Raw genomic sequence first — 21,650 nt, forward strand, 5'->3', positions numbered from 1 at the left:
TTTATGTATCATTTTTCTGTACCACCTGATATGTACATCTCTAGGCAGTGTACAAGATTTAAAATAGTTACAAATTAAAATGCATGACAATAAAAACAACAGAACAAAATAGATATTAAAACAAGGTTTAAAAATTATTAAAATCAATTCTAATTAGAAGCCTACAAAAAGAGGAGAGTCTTGAGGTTCTTCCTGAAAACAAACAGAGAAGGAGATGTTCTTATTTCAGTAGGGAGCATGTTCCAAAGCCCTGGGGCAGCCACAGAGAAAGCCCAGTCATGGGTCCCCACCAAACGAGCCGGTGGCAATCATAACCGGAGCTCTCCAGAAGATCGTAACAGGCAGCAGGGTATATGACAAAGGAAGCGCTCTCTTAAACAGCCTGGACCTAAGCTGTTAAGGGTTTTATAGGTAAGAACCAGCACTTTGTATTTCACCCGGAAAATATTGGCAGCCAGTGCAGTTCTTTCAAACCGGTGTTATGTGGTCCCTTCATGTTGTTCCAGAGTTGTCTCAATCTGGCTGCCGCATTAGACATTAGACTGCAGGCGAACGGGTCTCACTTATGACATGCTCAGGAGGCTCACAGCACCATGAGCTCTCCATTTGTTGGCATATTGAGGAACAGACACTCAGAAGGAAGTGGGACAGTTACCCCTAGATTTAGCAGCTGCAAAAGAGCCAAATTGAAGGGAGCTCACCTTGCACCTTCCCCAGCTGGGATACCTGAGTAGACTCCCAAAGTTAACTCACAACAGTTAACTCTTCATTCAAGGTGAGTTCTCTCACCTTTCCAGCTCTCAGGAGAGGAGAGCTGGTCTTGTGGTAGCAAGCATGACTTGTCCCCGTAGCTAAGCAGGGTCTGCCCTGGTTGCATCTGAATGGGAGACTTGATGTGTGAGCACTGCAAGATATTCCCCTCAGGGGATGAAGCCGCTCTGGGAAGAGAAGAAGGTTTCAAGTTCCATCCCTGGCATCTCCAAGATAGGACTGAGAGAGATTCCTGCCTGCAACCTTGGAGAAGCCGCTGCCAGTCTGTAAAGATAATACTGAGCTAGATAGACCAATGGTCTGACTCAGTATATGGCAGTTTCCTATGTTCCTAAGGTTTCTCTGCATGATTCCCCCCCCCTTTTGGTTTACTTCCCCTCCACAGGTACCTCAAATGAGCTAAAAGCCAATTATCTCAGCAGGGAAGTCAGATAAGGCTCCAGGAACGTGCATTCCCTCCTTATCAAAAGAAGGCTGGAGTGAGCAATCAGAACCCAGAGATGCACCCATTAAAACACTGATTAGTTTACTAGGTGTTTCTGACCAGAAGGCAATTCCTATGTTTGCATGTTCAGCCACTCCATTTGTATCATCTGATTAACTCATTCTGTTGTAATGCAGCATGAAAGACACAAATGTGTGATCTTTTGAGACTCCCTGGAACAGCTTTAGTCAATAAAAAAGGTCGATTGGAATGTTGCCCCCGGACATGTTCTTGGGTATATCACATCCCAATTCATTGTGCTCCTTTGCGACCCACACACATCTTGGAGTTACTAGCAGCTTGGGCAATCTTCTGTTCACACGCCATCATGCCAGACTGTTTCCAGTTCATCCTACCATTTTCCAGATTGGCTCTCTGGCCAACCCCGATCTGCCCAGTCTCCCTCGCCAACATAGGAAGCTGGTTCCACAGAGGTGGAATCCTTGTGGATTCACCTCTATCATCTAACCCCTCCGGTCTTTTCACCCCTGCTCCTGACCGAGTCGTCCCTGAGGAATGAGGTCCCTCAGCTGATCAGGCAGCCTCGAGGTTGAAATGTTCATATTACCTGATCAGTAGATGATCGGGTAAAACGAACATTTGCCCTTTGCTTGGCCCATCTCTAACCCTGCTCCTCCTTCTCTAAAGCCCCTTTCTCTAGCCTGCCTGGGAATTCATACAATTGGGACTTTAAGCTAAAACACTTTTTTTCTGTTGAACGTACCTTGAATAGGATTGCTTTAACCACAAATTACTTTCTGCTGTACTCTTCCCTTCAATAAATGCTTCTTTTGGTTTTTGAAACTTCAACCTTGCCTCAGTCCAGTTATTTCTTGGGTCCACAACTTTGTGTAAATTTAATCTCATATGGAACTGCCCTACCCAGAGCTAATTTCCCCACATAAAGCCCGAACACAATTTTTTTGCTGTTCACCAATCACCCCGGGGCAGTTCTGGTACATCTGTTAGGAACAGGTACACCAATTGTTTATGTTTTGTGTTTGATATTTGTGGTGCTGCATGGGCACCTCAAGCCAGCTACAGGTCAAGTACCCCTTATCTGGACTTCTTGGGCCAGCAGTGTTCTGGATTTTGGACTTTTCTGGATTTTGGAATCTTCTATATACAGGCATATAATTCTGGTAGACAGGGGTCTGGAATGCAAGGTGGAAGTCTCACGAGAGAGCGCAAGAAGTCCAGCAGTGAGAAACCGTCAGCGGTGAGGAGGTGGATGGCTGAAGAGGCGAGTGGAGGAGGTGGGAGACACCGGTGGCAGTGGTGGTGGGTGGGAGGGTGGCAGGACGGCCTGGCCTGGCCTGACCCTGAGGGAGGCGGCGGTGCGACAGCCCTGGCCCTGAGGGAGGTGGCTTGACTGCATTTTTAAAGTGAGCTGAGGCATGGTTTGGGGTGTGGTTTTTTTTTGTTACAATGTGGTGTCTGGATTTTGGAGCATTCTGGATGTCCAGATAAGGGATACCCGAACTGTAAGAGCCTCATACACCAGCCTTAAAGAACTGAGGTATACACAGGAAGATAGTAAATTTAAGGGTTTAATCAACAAGTTGCTATCACAGAGCGTTATTGGCTGGGCCCACTCAACCTTAGCAACTACCTGCAGCCTACACTGGGTAGTGAAGGGCAAAGATTAAATAACTAAATAATTATTGTTACTCAGGCATATTTTCTCCTCAGGAATAAAGATGGCTTGGTACGAAAGGATTATATTGCAAGAATTCAGGTGGTTTGATAAAATACAGGTATGTAGATGATTTGGCCCCAAAGTGTTAATGTGTAGTGGGAATACATAATGCTTGTGTATGGCTTACTACAACTGTTATTGGCAACAAGCTGGGCAAACAGGCTTGTTGTTTATGCCCAGAGAACTGCATGAAGGCACATGATGCAGCTTTTAAACAGTCTGATCCTGTAAGAAGCTTGGATGGAAGATGGTCTCAGAACCAAACAAAAATCAGCTGCTCTGAGCTTTTTAGCAGACCATCACAAGTGTACAATATGCATGTCCTTGTACATATGATTCATTGGGGATTGTTTTCTAGACAGCTAAACAGAATACACTTTCAGAAACATGATACATTAAAATATAGATTTATTTATTAAACAAATGCAATGCAGTTCCTTCCTATCCTTAACAAAACACGGGGCTTTAAAAAAAAAAATCTTAGAGAGAAATAGTAATGCTTGTGAGATGGCTATAACACAGTCATCCCTAGTACTTTATATCATCTCGTGTCCCTGTCTCACTTTTCTTCTCCTGTAATTGTTTACACTCTGTAGACAATCAGCTGATAAAGCTGCCAAGCAATGACACTCTCAAAACAGCAGACTGAAAGTTACTCAGATTGACTAGTGGACAAATATCGTACATTTGTCACACACTACATCTTTGTTATAGGCCAAAACTGAAGAAACCATTCTTGATATTAAAATTATGAAATTAACTATATTGCATATTCTTTTCATCAGCAGGTGTACAGCTTCTTCTATGCAGCAACTGGCAAGCTCCACTCCTTTTTGCTGTTGAGCTGCCTATTCTTTTGTAAACACACAGACCCCAAAATCTCTCCTACCTCCACTTTCCACAATTTGAGCATTTGTGGCACAGAGAAGGGTACAATCTCAAACTTCCTCTTAAGAACTGAAACTTATGTAAATAGCAAGCTAAAAAAAACTTGTTTGAGAACTTGCCTTGATCATGACAAAGCACTCTTTCCCCTTAACTGTTTGAGAGTCTGACCTTCTGTCCTGTAGAATCAGCAGCAAAGGACTTATAGCTTTTTCATTTTCCTCTTTATCCTCATTTCCCCCCTGCAAAGATCACCAATTTCTCAAATTTCATAGCAAAAGCCAGTTGAATATCCCACTTCTTCCAAAAATCCACTTAATATGCAGAAGAATTTTGAATAGGAAGATTTAAATATAAATTATTACTAGGCTGGTATAATGTAAAAATCCTTGAAAACAATGCCATGTGATGCTGATCCCAGTGGGGTCAACATACTGGACAGCCGGCACTGTTGTAATCTTTAGTTCCTTCTCCAGTTCCTTCCAGTTCCATACCAAACCCTTTGAATACGTCTTCTTGGCTAGAGAGCACAGTACTTGAGGCTTCTGGGCTGGGGAGCAACTTTCCGTATGTTCTGTAATATGGAAAATAGCCACTGGAAGAAGGTCGATTAAGGCTTAAAAGTTCATCAAAGAAAGAGATCTCAGAATCAAAGGGCTCAATGATGGGGTTGCTTAATAAATAGCTTTCGGTGACTTCAAGACCAGAGCACTGGCTGGTATCCTTGCTTGTTGCACCATTTTCATGAAAAACCTGAAAACAGAGTCAAAATAAGACTGTATTATACTGCATGATTGAGACAAAAGCTCTCTCTCTCTCTCTCTCTCTCTCTGTGTATTTATTTATTTATTTATTTATTTATTTATTTATTTATTTTCCAAATATGTTATGGGTAAATTGAAATCTTCAAATATTTTAGGGGGGGTGGAGTAACTCTTGTCAGTATTTGTCTTAGGAGCGGCATATATTACAGCTGAGGCTAAATACTGAAACACAAACTACAGTCAGGGGCGTAACGAGGCTAGAGTGGGCCCAGAGACAAAATTTTAAAATGGGCCCCTCGCTGATACACACACACTCACTTCACATTTGACTTGCCTTTGGGGGCCCCCTCGAGGCGTGGGGGCCTCCAGGCAGCCACCTCCCCTTGCCTAATGGTAGTTACGCCCCTGACTACAGTATATCCTAACCTATCGGGGATCTTACTCCAGTGTATCATCCTTGGGAAGGTCTGCCCATGCAAGCGTGAGGTGACTATCAACAACATAAACCTCTAGGTTTGCCAGAATTAGTGTGTGGAGGGCAACCACTCCCACTCCTTTGCAAGTCCTGCCAAAATAGCAATCACAGGCATGTATGCATTCCAGCAGACCTTCCTAGCAGCTGAGCAAGTGTCAGCGCATTAGCTTCAAGCCTACTTTACGGGCAACTGGCCACCCTAAGCCTTTGAGTCCCCCCACCCCACCCCCCGGCCTTATTTTTCTGAACTCCCCTCACCAAATCAATAACCCATATACACTCCCAGTGTCTTTCCTTCCCCACCAAAAAGGATTCAAATTAGGAGCTGCTTCTCAAGCTTTCCCTCAGCTTCCCTGAACTGGTCGTGGTGTACAGTAAAGCAAATGAGTGGTTTCCTCTTCCACACTAAAATGTCCATTTAGTCTTTGTGCCTGCCTTCTCAATGAAGGTGGTTGTAGGCACAAAGATCTGCTCTCACTACAGTCATAAGGCTCCTTGAGTTAAGAATCACTCGGGCCATGTGGCCTACCAGTAGTGGTAGCAGGGGATGAACAATTCTGCTGCTAGCTGGCTTTATGGAGGATTCTGGTAAAAGGAGTCTATCTACAAAATCACTCTACCTCAGGATCTCCTGGATGAAGCAGTTTTATAGAAGCAGTGGCAGCCAATACCAGTTTCTTATGCCACCAAGCTCCACAAATCTATTTTAAAGAATTATCCATGTTCCACTACGGGAATACAGCACCCCAGCATCCCCACTAGTAAGGGCCATAGGGTCCAGCAATCTGAGAGAACTACCAGAGGAAGCAAGTGGAAAGCAAAAGGGACCCAGATAGAATTGGCAATTTCTCTGTTTCTTGTCTTCACTTACCATGACTTATCACAGGTCCTTATTTATAGTGATTAATCAGCACCACAGGTTGAATTCAGAGGTATAGGATAATCACAGTTATAGGTGGCCAAGGTTGTAACTGCAGTACTCCTGAACGTGCAAAACCGCGGTTACGGGACAAAAGCTAACTCCAGTTCGTCTAGCCAAACTCCAGTTGGAACCTTCGGTTATCTCTAAGTTTTGCCACTGACAACTGAGGTTTTGCTGCCGAAGGGTTACACTCAAATGCTGGCTCAGCTATAACTGTGGTTTTGTGCCTATTCCAAACTCCAATAATGGGGGTGGCAGGGATGTGCCTCAAGTGGCCGGACAGCATGAAGGTGCTACCCTCTTCTTCAACTGGAGTTTGGCTGGCCACGGTTTGGTGAATGTCTGCAGTGTGATTGGAGCTAAGAACTGAAACCTCGGCCATGCTTAACTGCAGTTAACTTGTACATCTGATTTGGGCCATAGACAATTTCAGTTGTTCTTGAAAAGTGTCTTAATAACTGAGACACACATAAGTCTATTTTTGATTGACCACTATGTTGGTCTTAGTTTTTGTTGATGTAATACTACAAGCTGAAAGATAAGTTGTACAATTCCATAGCAATTAAGAAGCAGCCTCTGGAAAGCATTGGATTTTTCACCACGTATTTTCATCAGAGCGAGCAGAAAACTATGGCTATCTTTGGAGACTAGTTCAGAAAATATACAATCCTTCTTGCCTTTTTATTAAAAATCCAGAATAGGATTCCTCCCCTTTTACAAAGTGGGAAAATGGAAGTGCTTTTTATATCTTTTTGAGACATCCAATTATGGAGAACTTGCTGTAATATTCTGTCTAAGGGAGGAACCTGGGCACAGGTTTCCCAGCTTACTGTTGAAAAAATGGCTAACACTGATAAATGGTTTCATTTATCAGCCCCACACCCTTTTCCAAGACTTTTTCAAGTAATGTGTTTATTAACACCGAATACATATTCTATTTTTCCCCAGAAGTGTAAAATGCACGATTTGTGTTACTTTTCTGAAAATATATTTGACCAGATGTTGGATTGTATATTGAATATTATTAGAAAGTGCATGTTTTGACATTTTTCCTCTTTTGCAATTTCGCTTGATTACTCTGTCCTAAACCCCAACCAAAGCTCTTTTTAGATGTTATTATGTATGTATGTGAGGAGAGAATCAGCATTGCAGAGGCAGTCTCCTACCTCATTTGTAAGAATATGTGTTCAGAGGCAGTGGCGTAGCAAGGCTGGAGTGGGCTTAGGGACCAAAAGTGAAGATGAGCCCCTTGCCGCCCATCCCCACCTTCTTCTTCAGAGAGGCCAGAGAGGGAGAATGAAGAAGAAGCTGTTGCTCAGTTGGAGGGCGGGCTCTTTCTCAGGGGTCCAGGGGCACTGGATTCCTCTGGTTCAGTTACAGCTATGCCCCACATATAGAGGTGTACACACAAATCTTTCCACAGTGCTATTCCTCCCCCACAATGCATGTTCATTAAGCCCTTCATATAACAGTTTTAAAGAGGTTTAACTGTTACTTACAAATGTGTGTAATGAACCTCCAGTGACCTTCTTTCTGTGTGTGTGTGTGTGTGTGTGTGTGTGTGTGAGAGAGAGAGAGAGAGAGAGAGAGAGAGAGAGAGAGAGAGAGAGAGAGAGATGCTCCAGCAATTTAGAACAATGTTAGAGCAAGGGGAAGTAGGGAGTGCTTAATCCCTTCCCCAACCAATACTTCTCTACTTCCAATTGCCCTCTCCTCAAGCCATTTCCCTCCACTTGAAGTTCAAAACAGATATTCATCCTTACCATTACAAACTGAAAACCATGAGGGGTGAGGGGTGGAAGATTTGGAGAAGGGAAGTAACAGGCAAGGACGGGGTCACCACTTCTTGCCCATTCACTCCCTGGCTTTTCTCTTATTTTCAAAAAAGCTGTCATTGTTTCATTACACAGTATGTGTCTCCAGGTAATGTTTAGTTATGCCCTAAGTTTTCCCTGTGTAAGGTGACACAATTGGATTCAATGTGGAGTAAAATTTACCCTCAGCTTGTTATACTTACTGTATCTTCATATGCTTCCTCAATCTCATAGTCATTTTCACTTTCTGTTTCTTCTTTGCTGTTTGTCTCTGCCTCTTCATTCTCCGCGCTGTGTGTCTCACTAGGAGGATCGGAGCTGCCAAAGTATTCCTCGTATGATCTGTAATATGGGAAATATCCACTGGCAATATCCGTGTCATGTAGTGGCTCATCTTCATATTTATCCTGAAAGACACAGCCATTGCTTTGAACACCGCCTTCTCTTTCTGTATTCTCATGCTTCACTTCTGTAGTGATATCCAGAGGAGTTTCCAAGAGGCTTGCATATGTCCTATAATAAGGTAGATACTCATTGCAAGACTTCAAGTTGCTTGTGGCCACCGAATCATTAAAAAGGGTCAATTCAGTACTGAAATCATCAGTACTGTCTTCAGTTAACTGTAATAGGGGTTTGGAGGTCTCTTGATCAGAAGACTGTGGTGCGCTTAGGTTCCTTCCCTCAGAATGTTGGTGGCCAGTCTGAAAGAAATTAACACACAGTCATTTAACAGAAGGGCCCACAATTATAACTTCAGATCCAAATGATCTATCATGTGTTTGTTTTTACATTTACTTTCTGCTCTTCCTCCAAGCAGCCCAGAGTGGTGTAACATGGTTATGTTTACCCACACAACAACCCTGTGAAGGTAGGCTAAGAGATAAGTGACTGGCCCAGAGTCACCCAGTGAGTTTCATGGCTGAATAGGGATTTGAACGCAGGTCTTCCCGGACCTAGTCTAGCACTCTAACCACTACACCAGGGGTGGGCAATGTGCAGCTCTCCAAATGTTGCTGAACAACAACCACCATCATTCCCAGCTGTAATAAACTCTCACTGGGGATGATGGGAGTTGGAGTCCAGCAATATCTGGAGAGCTGCATGTTGCCTACCCCTGCACTACACCACACTGGCTCTACCTCCCCACGGTGCCAGTAATTATTACAAGCATGATAAAAGGTAATTCAGGAACCTACCCAAATGTCCACCGATTCTGGATTTGACTCTGATTTACTCTCACAATAGTTGTCCTCCACCTGTAAGTGCAAAAGACTTCTGATTCATTGATATGGACTCAGATGCCAAAGGAATTTACTAGACACCCTATCCCTTCCCCTCAAATTACACATTCTAGAATGCCTTCAGCATTTCATCCTGAATGACCACTCAAGACACAACCTGTGAAAAATGTCTGTGTGTGGCGGGGTGAGGGGTATATGTGCAATTGGCATATGTACATGCTTGGAGATCACTTAAATGGCCCCTGTGCATGCGCAGAGGCTTGAATCAGGCCGAAGAAAGCCCGAACCGGGCCACTGGCAGCTCTGGCTACTTGGGGGTGGAGGAGGGGGCCCAGTTTGATGTCGAACCCAGCTCAAACTGAGCCAGCTCACACACCGCTAGTCTCTTGCATATACATTTAAGCTTTACATAGAATTGTCAGAGAGAATAGTCACATTTACATGTTATGTCCAACTCACAATCCATGTACAGCATACACACGTACAGATTGGAATCCATATAGTTATTCACACATGTTCAGTGCTCATACAGTAGAACACTTCCTATCTGTACCCTGCGGGGGCCTGTACCCAGGATCACTTTTAAAATGTACATATGGACAGTCATTCCCAGAAAATCATGTTTGTGGGTACAGATGCCTATTTTATTTTATTTTTATTTTATTTAATAGATTTGTAGGCTGCCCAAAACTTTATGTCTCTGGGCGGTTTACAACAAAGCAATACAAATTAAAACAAAATGTTAAAACATTAAAATAGTTTAAAATTTAACACTATGTTAAACTATTAAAAACTGTAAATCTGATTAAAAGCCTGGGTGAACAAATGTGCCTTTTAAAAAGTTGTCAGAGATGGGGAGGATCTTATTTCAGCATGAAGCACATTCCATAGTCTTGGGACAGCAACTGATAAGGCCTGTCCCTGAGTAGCCACCAGATGAGCAACTGCAGATGAACCTATCCTGATGATTTCAATGGGTGATGCGGTTCACGGCAAAGAAGATATTCTCTTAAATGCCCAGGGCCTGAGCTGTTTAGGGCTTTATAGTTTATAACAAGCACCTTGTATTTTGTCCGGAATCTTATTGGCAGCCAGTGCAGCTTATTCAATACAGGAGAAAAATGGTCTCTCTGAGATGACCCAGAGATAAAACTGGATGCCGCATTCTGCACCAACTACAGTTTCCAGACTATGTCCAAAGGCAGCCCCACATAGAGCACATCGCAGTAGTCAAATCTGGAGGTTACCAGCAAATGTACCACTGTTCTGAGATTGTTTATCTTCTACCATCTCCTCTCCATTGTCAAAGTTTGACAGTAAACTCCATTGAGTAGGCACTTATCTCATAGAGCACCATGTATTTTGATGGTACTGTATGGATAAATAAATAAATGACAGAAAGAGGAGAAACTAACTGAACATGAATTCAACACAGACAGACGGAAAGTGCAATGTTTTTGCTTCCCTCCAAAAATGAGAGTCAATATTTAATATTTAGCTACCTGACATGATCAAGAAATTAACATACCAGTTACTCTGGTTCATGTGCTAAAGCCATAGATAAGATCAAATAGTACAGGTGGCCAACCTCAGACTTTCCAACTCCTGCTGGTCTATAACTCTCATCTTCCCCAGCTTCAATAAACTGCAGCTGGTGATGATGGGAACTGTAGTCCAAGAACAGCTGGAAAGCCTCTGGTAGGTTACCCCTGAAATAGTAGTCAGAATAAGAGGAGACAGATGAGAGGACATGAGGTATAAGGGGAAACTAGATGTAGGTGGGACTGAGCAGTAGTTGCGGAATCAAGCAAAAACCTGTGCAGTGACTGATAAGTGATTCAGAGAGATGGAAGAGCTAGGTTCTGGAAGGACTTCATGCTTCTAACACTGAATCAGAGAAGATAAGACCTCATGTGTCTGCAGCTGTAATCTTTTCTTTTTCTTCTTTGCAGTTTTCCATGGTGAAATCCTATTTTTCTGTTGCTTCTTCAATGATTTGCTGTGGGTTTCCTGCTTATTTTTCTTTTCATTTTGGACTTCAGCTTTTAGGGTGTCCTCCATTTTCATCTGCAGGAGGGAAACCAGAAGATCAAGTCAGAGACATTCTCTGTGAGTTTAGGCATTGAACCCTAACAGATGTAGCCATCAAAGCACAGTCAGAACATCCCTTTTCAAGCATAAAGTATCATATATGATGCTGAACTAGCTAACTGCATGGACAAGCAGTGAAATAATGGCAAGCAGTCTGGCATGGCCAGGGACTTATTGTAGTCCCTGGGGGGCCTCCACAAGGCTGCAGCACATCTTCATCCATAAGCAAGAGCAGAACACTTTCTGACCTCTGCTGGGAACTGTGAAGCTGTCATTAACATCACTGTCAGCAAGGCTGCAGGTCTAGAGGAAGCAATGCTGCATTTGGATGTAACAGGAACAGCTGTTGACTGAATTTGGATGTAACAGGAAACCAGAGGTCCCTTCACTGCCGGTTTCCATAGCTGTATGTCCGAAAGCAGGCAACCGGGGTTTATGGTGGGAAGGGACGCATGGTTTCCCTTCCGACACTCCAATCTTTGGTTCAGAGTGGAGTTTTGCCACCATAAACACGGTGCCAGCATTGCATCTGAATGCTGTCTCCCCCTTCTGCACCAGAGTTGAGGGAGGAAGCTCCTCCCTCGCTCTGGCTGCTATGTGTCTGCTATTGGATGTCAGGGCTGTCCTTCAGTAAAGAAGGAAGCCCCGGCAGCCAATTCTCCCTCCTCTCTGCAGTCAGCGTGACTGCGGAGAGGGAGCTCTCCATTTCATCTGAATGCTGTTGGGAAAGCAGGAGGAAGGGGGTGTGGAATGTCCGAAGGCAGTGTATGGGACAGATATGGATAACCAGGCCCACATACATAGCCTTTCCCTGTCTCTTGGTTATGTTGCAGCATGACTAAAAGAGGCTGTTCTCATGAGCAACCAAGACAGGGCTAAGGCAGCCAAGCCTGGTCTTGGTTGCCTGTGAGAACTGCTGGGATTCGCCTGGCTCCTGGCACTGTCTTGGTGACAGAACCAGCTATGATGCCCAGCTGCTGCAGACCTGGCTATGAACCAAGCACTCCCTTAACCTGTTTTACTGACTGTATGTCAGCGCCGGCTGCTTTCAGCCACCTGTCGCCAGGGTGGGGGTGACACCCACAATGCACTGTGTACTTGCACAGTGCATTCTTGGATTTCCAGGGGCCAGGATGATGCAATCTGTCTGGGGCAGCAGCGGATTGTCTGGGTACGTGATCCACACATCCAGCAATTGGTACCTGGTTGTCTGCAGGGGAGGTAAGCTTCTATAGCCTTCCTCCCCACACACCCTCCCACCCATGTCCCTGGTTGTGAGAAAGGGCCCAAAGACTCATAGGCATCCATGCATATGGAAGAAACCAATTTAGGAGCATATATAACCCATCCCATCTCCTTGAGCAAGGAGTCTTGACACCTGCTAATTTTACCAGCTATCCCTTCCTTCATATTATATACTATATAACAAAGTGAAAATATTTGCCCATTTAATTCTTCCAAATCAATAATTTTAATCTTTCCCCTTGTTGTGAAACAGAAACTTTGATTTTATTTTTGTTAACATCAAACTCATTTAGCTCTTTAGGTTTTAGTTTTTCTCTTCTCTTTACTCTCTCTAAGCTATATCTATCTATCTTTCTGTCTGTCTCTGTATATCAATCCAGTCCACTGTGGGTACTATATATATAGGGCTCAATCCAGTCTGCTATGAGCACTGACAGGATATTTTAAAAATCCCTTTTCTGACTTGTCTACAAGAGGCCTATGCACAGCTTCCCATAGCCCTTCTAACATGTTCTGTCTGCTTGGTTAAGCAACACAGCATTAGCATCCTGGTGCGTTTAAAGCCCATGCATGTATGCACCCAAGGGGATGGGGAAAACCTGGCTGTTATGTTGATCCTAATGCAGATTCCTCTGTAGCCCACTGTATGTGTGGTGTGGTGTGTGAATGTATATGTGTGTGCGATGATTTTGATCCAGACAAAATTAGGCACTTAAGCTCTTTGATTTCAATGAGAAAGATGTAAGGATGTTCTTAACATTCTCACTAAAATCAGTGGGCTTAAATGTACTTAATTTTGTATGAATTGTCCTCATAGTGTTATGTGTGTGCACATCCAAACACCTATCTATCTACATTAGATGGAAGGACAAGTAACACACACAGGACTCAGAAATCTTTGATTTATATATGGGACTAATTAAAGTTTCTCTGTTATTTTCAATTCTTTTTCCAACTACAATGAATGCTTCCAGCTGTAAGAGCAATTGAAGTACACCAACACTTACAGGAACAGAAAGCACCATTTCTTAAGAACTGTCTTTGATCTTGTGTTGTTTCAGGATATTTCTCCCACACCAATTCCTCAGTGGATTCTCCTCCTTTTTCAAGCCAAAGACCATTCTCGAAGAAACATTTCTTTAAAGGCTACTTCATGGTGTCCTATAAAGATTTCATAGAGTGCAGCAAAAGCCCACACATGTGAAGATAAGCAAGATCACTGGAAACTATTGTGTCAGAGTGGAGAAAGGCTTTGGTCAAATAGCCTTCTTTCATTTCCTCAGACAACTATGGGCCACTAAACTAAGAGCAATAAAGTGTGTGTGGGGTGGTGGTGGTCAAGGGACCTGAATATCAGGTTAACTTCCCCTTTTCATATCTTACCTTCAGTCAAACCACACACCTCTAAACAGTGGAAAGATTCAACCATGACATCAAAAGGCAGTTGGCACTTTCTCTTTGATGATGTCATAAGTAAGATTTCAAGAGGATTCCAATATGACTGCCAGCAGTGAGCTTCAGAAACTGACCCCCTCTTTGTTTCCTCATTTCTTTCATTACTGTTCACATTCATCAGCAACATTAAAAGTACAGTTCAGGTCACTGATTGAGCCTCAAATGTTACTGTTGTTTTCTGAAACTTCTGGACCCCATTTGGTTCATTTTTCTTTCATTCTGAAAATGAATGCATATCTCTACTTTTTGTGTGAATTATGTCCCATAACAAAACCATAGTAACATTATAATATCCTATAGCACAATCTCATTGTTTGCCTGGTGTAGCTGCCAGATTTATGTTTGGAAATAAATCCCAACCTATTCCAGCTGTGTTCACAGCTGGCTAAATAATTTTCTCTAATTTCAACTCCCTGTTGAATGGAACTGGGTATCAGTTAATGCTAAAACAAAGTGGTCCTCTTTAAAGGAACAAGACATTTATGCAGAACTTCTTATACAGAAAGAACCCCCAGGTAGCAAGCAAGTACACTACTGAAGATCAAACTCTACTCTAGATCAAAACTGATTTCAGAACTGCATGACTCTGCTAGAAAATAACTGCATGAGCAGAGAGCAGAAATTAAATAAAGATAGACAGACAGATTTATCAATTAATTGATTGGTCTTTTTGAAAATATTATGTGTCAACATTAATTGTTTTGGCAATGACCATATTTGCTGAATATGGTTGCATTGCATTACCTTTTGCTTTACATATGGAGCTGTTGATGATGGAAATCAGGATAACCCACACATAGCAATGGTAACAAGGAATGGGCACAATCTCAGTCTGTTTTGCAGATGAAACTGTACTCTAGTTTGGGTAAATCTGGGGTGCAAAGGTAGGGGAGGGGAGAAAGTAAACATCTCTTGCAACTTCCAGACAGACCTACAAAAGGGCTTTGGTCAAATAATTGGCCAAACAAAACAATTAACTAAAAACATAACAAAACAAATAACTGAAAATATCTAAGAGCAAATTTGTTTCAGGATTGAGTCAGCTTTTCAAAAATATTTATGGACCTGTCATGTCTAAAATATGTAAAGATATATTTTGTGTCACGAACTATTTCTGATAGAGAGGATTAGTAATCGTTTTGATGACAACTCCTTCTAAATATAAGGAGACACACCAGTAATGAAGCCACCTATGAAGCCACCTATGAGCACAACAATAATCTATTCTTACCCACATCAAATAACTAGCTTTGTCAGTGGTGGAGGAGGACCAAAGGGGTATCCAGAGCTGCAGAGAGGTAACCTGGGGCCAGGCAAAAATAGTTTTGAGGCCCACCTCAGGCACCCCCATGCTGCCAGTAGAAATTAACAGTGCTAATATGTTAGGGGTCCTCAGCATTATGGGGCCACTAGACAGTTTGCCCCCCACTGTGCAACCCGGGGTATCCGAACTACAATGCCTGGGAGAATTTGCTCTGGCACAAGATAAAAATTTGCTCTGGCACATTCTGGCACCTGAAGGTCAGGGCAGGAATCTCCCATCTTCCTCAACTGCCATGTAGCCTGGGAAAGTATCTCACCGGTCACCACTGATTAACAATGGGCCAGCTTTCATGATCACTGGCTCATTGCATAACTAGGATGGGAATTTACTGAGAGTACACCCTCCCTGACACCACTGCATTCTTTAATTGCATGTGAAGGACATTAATCTGAATCGCCCCTCTACATGTGCTCCATGACCTTGTTTAAATAGAGTTTGGAGTGCATATAGAGGGACAGTTCAGATAAACACTCGTCTCTTGTGATGAAAGGATGCCCTGACAGTGAGACATCCTGCAGTGATGTCAGAGAGGGTGCACACTCAGCGCATTCCCGTCCTGATTCTGTGTGTTGGCAGACAATCGTCCAAACTTGACCAATATATCTGGGAGTTTCAGGATGCTCTGAAGCAAGATGGTAGATTCACTGTGCAAAAAACTCTTCAGCTCTGAAAGGGTTTCAAGACTAGAGTGTATATGTAAGCCTTTGTGGATCACAGCAAGTCACAGCTCGCTATACAAAATGATGCTCTACCTCAGAGGCACGATGCCTCTCAATACCAGTTGCAGGGGAGCAACAGCAGGAGAGAGAGATGACATGCACATACCTCTTGCCTGTGGGCTCCCCAGAGGCATCTGGCGGGCCACTGTGTAACACAGGATGCTGGACTTGTGCCTGATCCAGCAGGGCTGTTCTTATATTCTTATGCTTTTCGTATAAACCACTCGCTTGTGTGTGACTATTTATGAATTGTTATGATAAACAATGGTCAGTATAAACAGTTTATGACTCCCACTTTCCTGTCCTTAATCATTCAACTGGATATTGATGACCTCCTGAAACATTACCTACAAGTGCTGCTGTGTTTTGAGTTCTTGCCCACTGTTTTGTATGTTTCAGAACTGTTTTCCATACTGGAGTCTTGTATAGACATAAATATGATGAGGTTTGACAAAAATAAATAAATACAGGGCTGAACGTAGGCCTTTTTTTTACTGCATGCAGCAGTCTCATTATCATCATAGGTTTTTATGAAAACGGTGGAATTCCTATAAAGAAAACAAAGAGAGATAGGTTTGGGGGCAAGGGCGTGCCAAAAAACATTAATGTTCCAAAACAAACTATGGGGTGAAGGCAGACATATATTCTACCAAGAGCTGGGGGAGGTTCGTTGCATTCCAAGGCATTTGTTTATCAGGCAAAGAATGTCCATTCAAACCACATCCACTTCTACCACACTTTGAATGCTGGCCTGTCTTATGTCACTAAACAGGTTTAAAAAAAGCAGTGGACACTTCACAAAGTACCCTGGGATGTAGACCTTGATGGTTATAAATTTATTCAGTACAGCCCTCCAGTGTTCAAATGCCGTGACAAGCTCAGAAGAATCTACTACGAAATTACAGCATACGGAATGAGTACAATGAGAAAGTCCTCAAGGCATGAGGTTTGCAGAGTTATTTTAAAGGCTCTCTGTGATTCTTTTTTAATAGTATTCATTTATCCCCTAAAAGGAATTGAGAAGTAACTTCAGAATTGCTCAAAATTGGGCAAGGTTTAATCATTCTATGTTGCACAATGTATCCAGCACCTCAGTAATGCCAGGTTTCAGGAATGGCTCAAGGGGTAAAATCACATCTTACAAAAAATCAGGCAGGAGCCAGCTAAAACCAGTCAGAGCACAGGGAAATGGACTGTTGGAATCAAATTGTCTTTACTAAACAACAAAAATGCTAGCAGGAGGCTTTTCAGACAGCGGGCTTTACTACAAGGCTTTACTGCGATTTCGGGGCATAACAGATACTCCAATGCAAAAAGAGGGGTTTTGTTTTTTTAAAACCTGGGACATAAATCGGGCAAGGTTCCAATATGGAGGGAGAAACTGAATTGTGTGTGAAGTGCTCTCTGAAATATTGCATGGACTTCAGGGTAAATCTGGCCAATATGTGAACGCACACCCACCCTCCCAAAGTAAAGTCATGGTAAAGTCACCATCTGAAAAAGCTCCAAGGAGTGGGTTAGACGGATATCTCAGGAAAGGGAATTCCAGAGGTTGGGTACTTTTCTTTCTACCAGCCACACCTCACATGGATGAAGATGAGGCAATCCTCCACTGATCTCAATTAATGTACAGGCGCATCTGGAAGGAGGTCTCCTTTAAGGTTGCCCATTATCCCTCCTGCCACCCCACACATCTAACCAGAAAGGCAGCATAACTTAAAGAATCACAGAAAATTGTCAACCAATCACAATACATGAAGCCTGAGTCTGGATTATTATTTTTAAAAAGAGTCACATTATCCAATTTCACATTAACCATTATGTGAAATTTTTAAAATGCCAGCTACTTCTAGCTTCTCTTCTCCAACTTCAATCCAGCAAGCAAGATTCACTGAAACTGTCAGTGTGTCTGCTTTCTCCCTCCCTGCAGTCTTATTAGTAGATAGTACGGCTTAAAGGCTTCATGTACAGAGCTGGAGATGAGAGACTGCATGGATTCTTTCCCAGGTGATCTCCCCATGCAGGCTTGGTTTGGACTCAACCCTCCTCTCCACCATTTCTTTGGTGTGAGTTCATGCAGCCAAGATTGGAAAAGGAAAGAAGCCTAGATTTTGCCAGCCTTGTCCAGACGATAAGAATACTATGGGTGCGATAGAAATAGTGTAGAGACTGAAGTGAAACTCTCGCCCAAGTAATCAAACATTAAGAAGAACAGAAGTTCAAGACAGAAGTTTGCTGCATCCCTTAAAAAAAGAAAGAAAAAGAAATACAAAGCATAAAAAGTTCCCTGCATATAACAAACTTGCATATGAGGGAGGGACTTGAGTGTGTGAAACATTTCCCCCTGATGTGTTGGTTTACCATGCACAGGGATTTTCTTCCATCAGGCAGTTTTACATGAAGGAGCATTCAACATTTGACCTGACCAGCACCTTCAGTTTGCAGTGCTACAAGTCTGGGATTCAACCACCTCAGCCTACCACCACTTTCTGTATACAGAATGACTCTAAGACTAGGCCAACCAGATTTCATGCTGCGGCCTAACTCAGGTAGCTGCCACCACTTAAACCTCTCCTGTACACCCAATTGATTAGGGTTCCCGAGGAACCACAATCAGTAGGAGCAAAACTGAAGGTCAATGCATAGCTTTTCATTTAACTTAGGTGGCATCCCAACCTACTGCTGATCTTACGCTTTGTCTGATTTTGTATAATACGAAGTGAAATGTTTTATTCTCCCCTTCAATGTGCAAACAAATGACAGGCCAAAAAAAGGGGGCGGGGGAAGCAAGGCCTACAGAGGAGCTGACTTGCTATTAAGTCCTCTATACTTTGAGGTGGAAGCCTCTTTGAGAACAGAAGTACTTACTACATTCTTCATTTGGGATCCACAGCCAGCAAGACTTCAGCCAAGTAAATAAATCTCAAAAAGAGCCCCTGGTGGCGCAGTGGTAAAACTGCTGCCCTGTAACCAGAAGGTTACAAGTTTGATCCTGACCAGGGGCTCAAGGTTGACTCAGCCTTCCATCCTTCCGAGGTCGGTAAAATGAGTACCCAGAATGTTGGGGGCAATATGCTAAAATCATTGTAAACCGCTTAGAGAGCTCCGGCTATAGAGCGGTATATAAATGTTAGTGCTATTGCTATTTCCTCCCCTAATCATTTTTCAAGCTTTTTCTATACAGTCATTTACTAGCATTTCCTGTTCACACTTTCCCCCACAAAAGACCAAGCCCTGCGAGGTTCTCAGTCGCCCCCTGATGGAAAGTTCTTATTCTAGCTATATTCCCTTTTTCACCACCCTGGCCCTCTCTTAAATCACTGCATTGAATTCTGAGGTCCATGATATAGTCTACAACATAGTTCCATAATCATTTGAGATTGGGAAATATCTCATCATTAATGCAAAGCTCTATTGTCCCTATGCAGCTCCTGCAACATGTAAGCTGATCATATAATGAAGAAAGATATGGTAAAATAATGGCACAGAATCACAGAACTTTAGAGGTGGGAGGAGCCCTGGAGGTCTTCTAATCCAACCCCCCTGCTTAGTTCAGAAACTACTAGAGCCGGGTTTCTTAACCTTGCCCCCCCCCCCAATGTTGTTGTTGGACTACATCATCCTCAGCCACAAAGGCAATGTCTGGGGGATGATGGAAGTTGTAGTCCAACAACATCTGGGGGCCCAAGGTTAAGAAACCATGTACTAGAGCATCCCTGACAGATGACCATCTTCTAGCCTTTGTCTGAAAACATAAAGAGGAGAGCCACCACTGTGCGAAGCAGATAGTGAAACATCACTTACACTCATTAAATTCTCCCTAAAGTCCACCCTGAATCGATTTCTTGTAATTTCTTGTAACCCTTTGGTGCTAGTCCTCTATCGAAGAGAACAGAGAATAAGTCTGTCACATCATTTATGGGACAGATTAGGTTACTTTATGACAGTCATTGTTCAGAACCAACTAATAAACAGCCATCAACAGCCACATTAAAAAATTAACAAGTTGACAGAATATATATACCCATCATCTTATAAACCTATATACTATGTACTAATCATCAAGATATTTAATCTAAGTAGAAATGCTATCATCCTTAAAATTGTAGTTATAATTAATATCTCGAATCTTGACCTTGCAGGCTGCGGCACAGAATTTAGCCACATTAAATGTTGCTGATGAATTGTGGTCGGCAAGAAAAAAAGGAGGTATAAAACTCCTCTGGTGTGCCTGGCATATCCAATAAAAGAGGGGCAATAAAAGTGAAATGAATATCCCAATAGAATGGACAATATAGAAGCACATGCGTCACAGTTTCAACTTGGTCTGTGTCACATGGGTCTATGTGACAGCTATCCATATATTTGAAGATGGCTATCATATTTCCCCTTAGTCATCTTTTCTCCCGGCAAAACGTACTGAGCTCCTTTAACCATTCCTCAAAGGACTTGTTCCAGTCCCCTCACCATCTTTGTTCCCCTCCTCAAACTCATGCTAGTTTATCAATATCCTTCCTCAAAAGCAGTGCCCAGAACTGGACACAGTATTCAAGTGAAGTCTGGCCAACGCAGAACAGAGTGGAACAATTCGTTCCGTGGTCCGGACAATATGCAGTCTAAGATTGCATTAGCCTTTTTAGTAACTGCATCACGCTGCTGACTCATATTCAACTTATTGTCCACTAAGACATCAAGATCCTTTCCACATGTAATGCTGCCAAGCTAGGTCTCCCCCCCATTCTATACTTTACATGTGTCTCCAGTGAACTTTGATATGCTGGTTTTGGCCCAAGTTTCAAGCCTGTCCAGATTGTTTTGATCCTGTTTCTGTCTTCTAAGCCAGGTGCTAGTTATCCCTCCCCCACGGTTTCATGTCATCTGCAGATTTGATATGCATCCCCTCTACTCTCTCCTCTATTCTGAGCATCTGAGCACTTCAAAATGTTGTTGTAAACTACCCAGAGACAGAAGTTTGAGGTAGTCTACAAAACTGAAAAATAAAAATACATACATGCATACATATACACATACAGGTGAAACTCTGAAAATTAGAATATCGTGCAAAAGTCCATTAATTTCAGTAATGCAAATTAAAAGGTGAAACTGATATATGAGACAGACGCATTACATGCAAAGCGAGATAAGTCAAGCCTTAATTTGTTATAATTGTGATGATCATGGCGTACAGCTCATGAAAACCCCAAATCCACAATCTCAGAAAATTAGAATATTACATGGAACCAAGAAGACAAGGATTGAAGAATAGAACAATATCGGACCTCTGAAAAGTATACAGTGTACTGTGCTTGATTGGCCAGCAAACTCGCCTGACCTGACCCCATAGAGAATCTATGGGGCATTGCCAAGAGAAGGATGAGAGACATGAGAAAAAACAATGCAGAATTGCTGAAGGCCGCTAATGAAGCATCCTGGTCTTCCATAATACCTCATCAGTGCCACAGGCTGATAGCATCCATGCCACGCTGCATTGAGGCAGTAATTGCTGCAAAAGGGGCCCAAACCAAGTACTGAATACATATGCATGCTTATACTTTTCAGAGGTCCGATATTGTTCTATTCTTCAATCCTTGTCTTCTTGGTTCCATGTAATATTCTAATTTTCTGAGATTGTGGATTTGGGGTTTTCATGAGCTGTACGCCATGATCATCACAATTATAACAAATTAAGGCTTGACTTATCTCGCTTTGCATGTAATGCGTCTGTCTCATATATCAGTTTCACCTTTTAATTTGCATTACT

At 42.7% G+C, this 21,650-nt stretch overlaps 1 protein-coding gene across 9 annotated transcripts; it reads right to left on the reverse strand.

The window, feature by feature from the left end:
• Positions 1 to 3,345: 3,345 nt before the first annotated feature.
• On the reverse strand, positions 3,346 to 18,908 carry LOC128342258 (uncharacterized). Of its 9 annotated transcripts, none has more exons than XM_053289389.1 (6): positions 18,758 to 18,827; positions 16,241 to 16,437; positions 10,964 to 11,122; positions 9,011 to 9,070; positions 8,018 to 8,515; positions 3,346 to 4,592 (listed from the first exon to the last, which is right to left on the reverse strand). In XM_053289389.1, exons 2-6 carry the CDS (start codon positions 16,409 to 16,411, stop codon positions 4,266 to 4,268), a joined length of 1,215 nt encoding a protein of 404 aa, XP_053145364.1. In that variant the 5' UTR covers positions 16,412 to 16,437; positions 18,758 to 18,827; the 3' UTR covers positions 3,346 to 4,265. The 9 variants fall into 9 exon arrangements, with proteins under 9 accessions (XP_053145364.1, XP_053145365.1, XP_053145366.1 ...); XM_053289390.1 differs by lacking the exon at positions 18,758 to 18,827 and adding an exon at positions 18,251 to 18,723; XM_053289391.1 differs by lacking the exon at positions 18,758 to 18,827 and adding an exon at positions 17,737 to 17,754.
• Positions 18,909 to 21,650: the final 2,742 nt, after the last annotated feature.

Source organism: Hemicordylus capensis, chromosome 2 (genome assembly GCF_027244095.1).
Source record: "Hemicordylus capensis ecotype Gifberg chromosome 2, rHemCap1.1.pri, whole genome shotgun sequence".
Classification (NCBI taxonomy): domain Eukaryota; kingdom Metazoa; phylum Chordata; class Lepidosauria; order Squamata; family Cordylidae; genus Hemicordylus; species Hemicordylus capensis.

What these genes read in the sequence shown, in the direction of transcription:
- LOC128342258 (XM_053289389.1), bottom strand. Translation starts at nt 16,411, where the DNA reads ATGATGATAATGAGACTGCTGCATGCAGTAAAAAAAAGGCCTACGTTC. An exon ending in TACAGCTGCAGACACATGAG is followed by an intron (nt 9,071 to 10,963) that starts GTCTTATCTTCT and finishes TTGCACTTACAG; the next exon opens with GTGGAGGACAACTATTGTGA. An exon ending in CAGAATCGGTGGACATTTGG is followed by an intron (nt 8,516 to 9,010) that starts GTAGGTTCCTGA and finishes AATTTCTTTCAG; the next exon opens with ACTGGCCACCAACATTCTGA.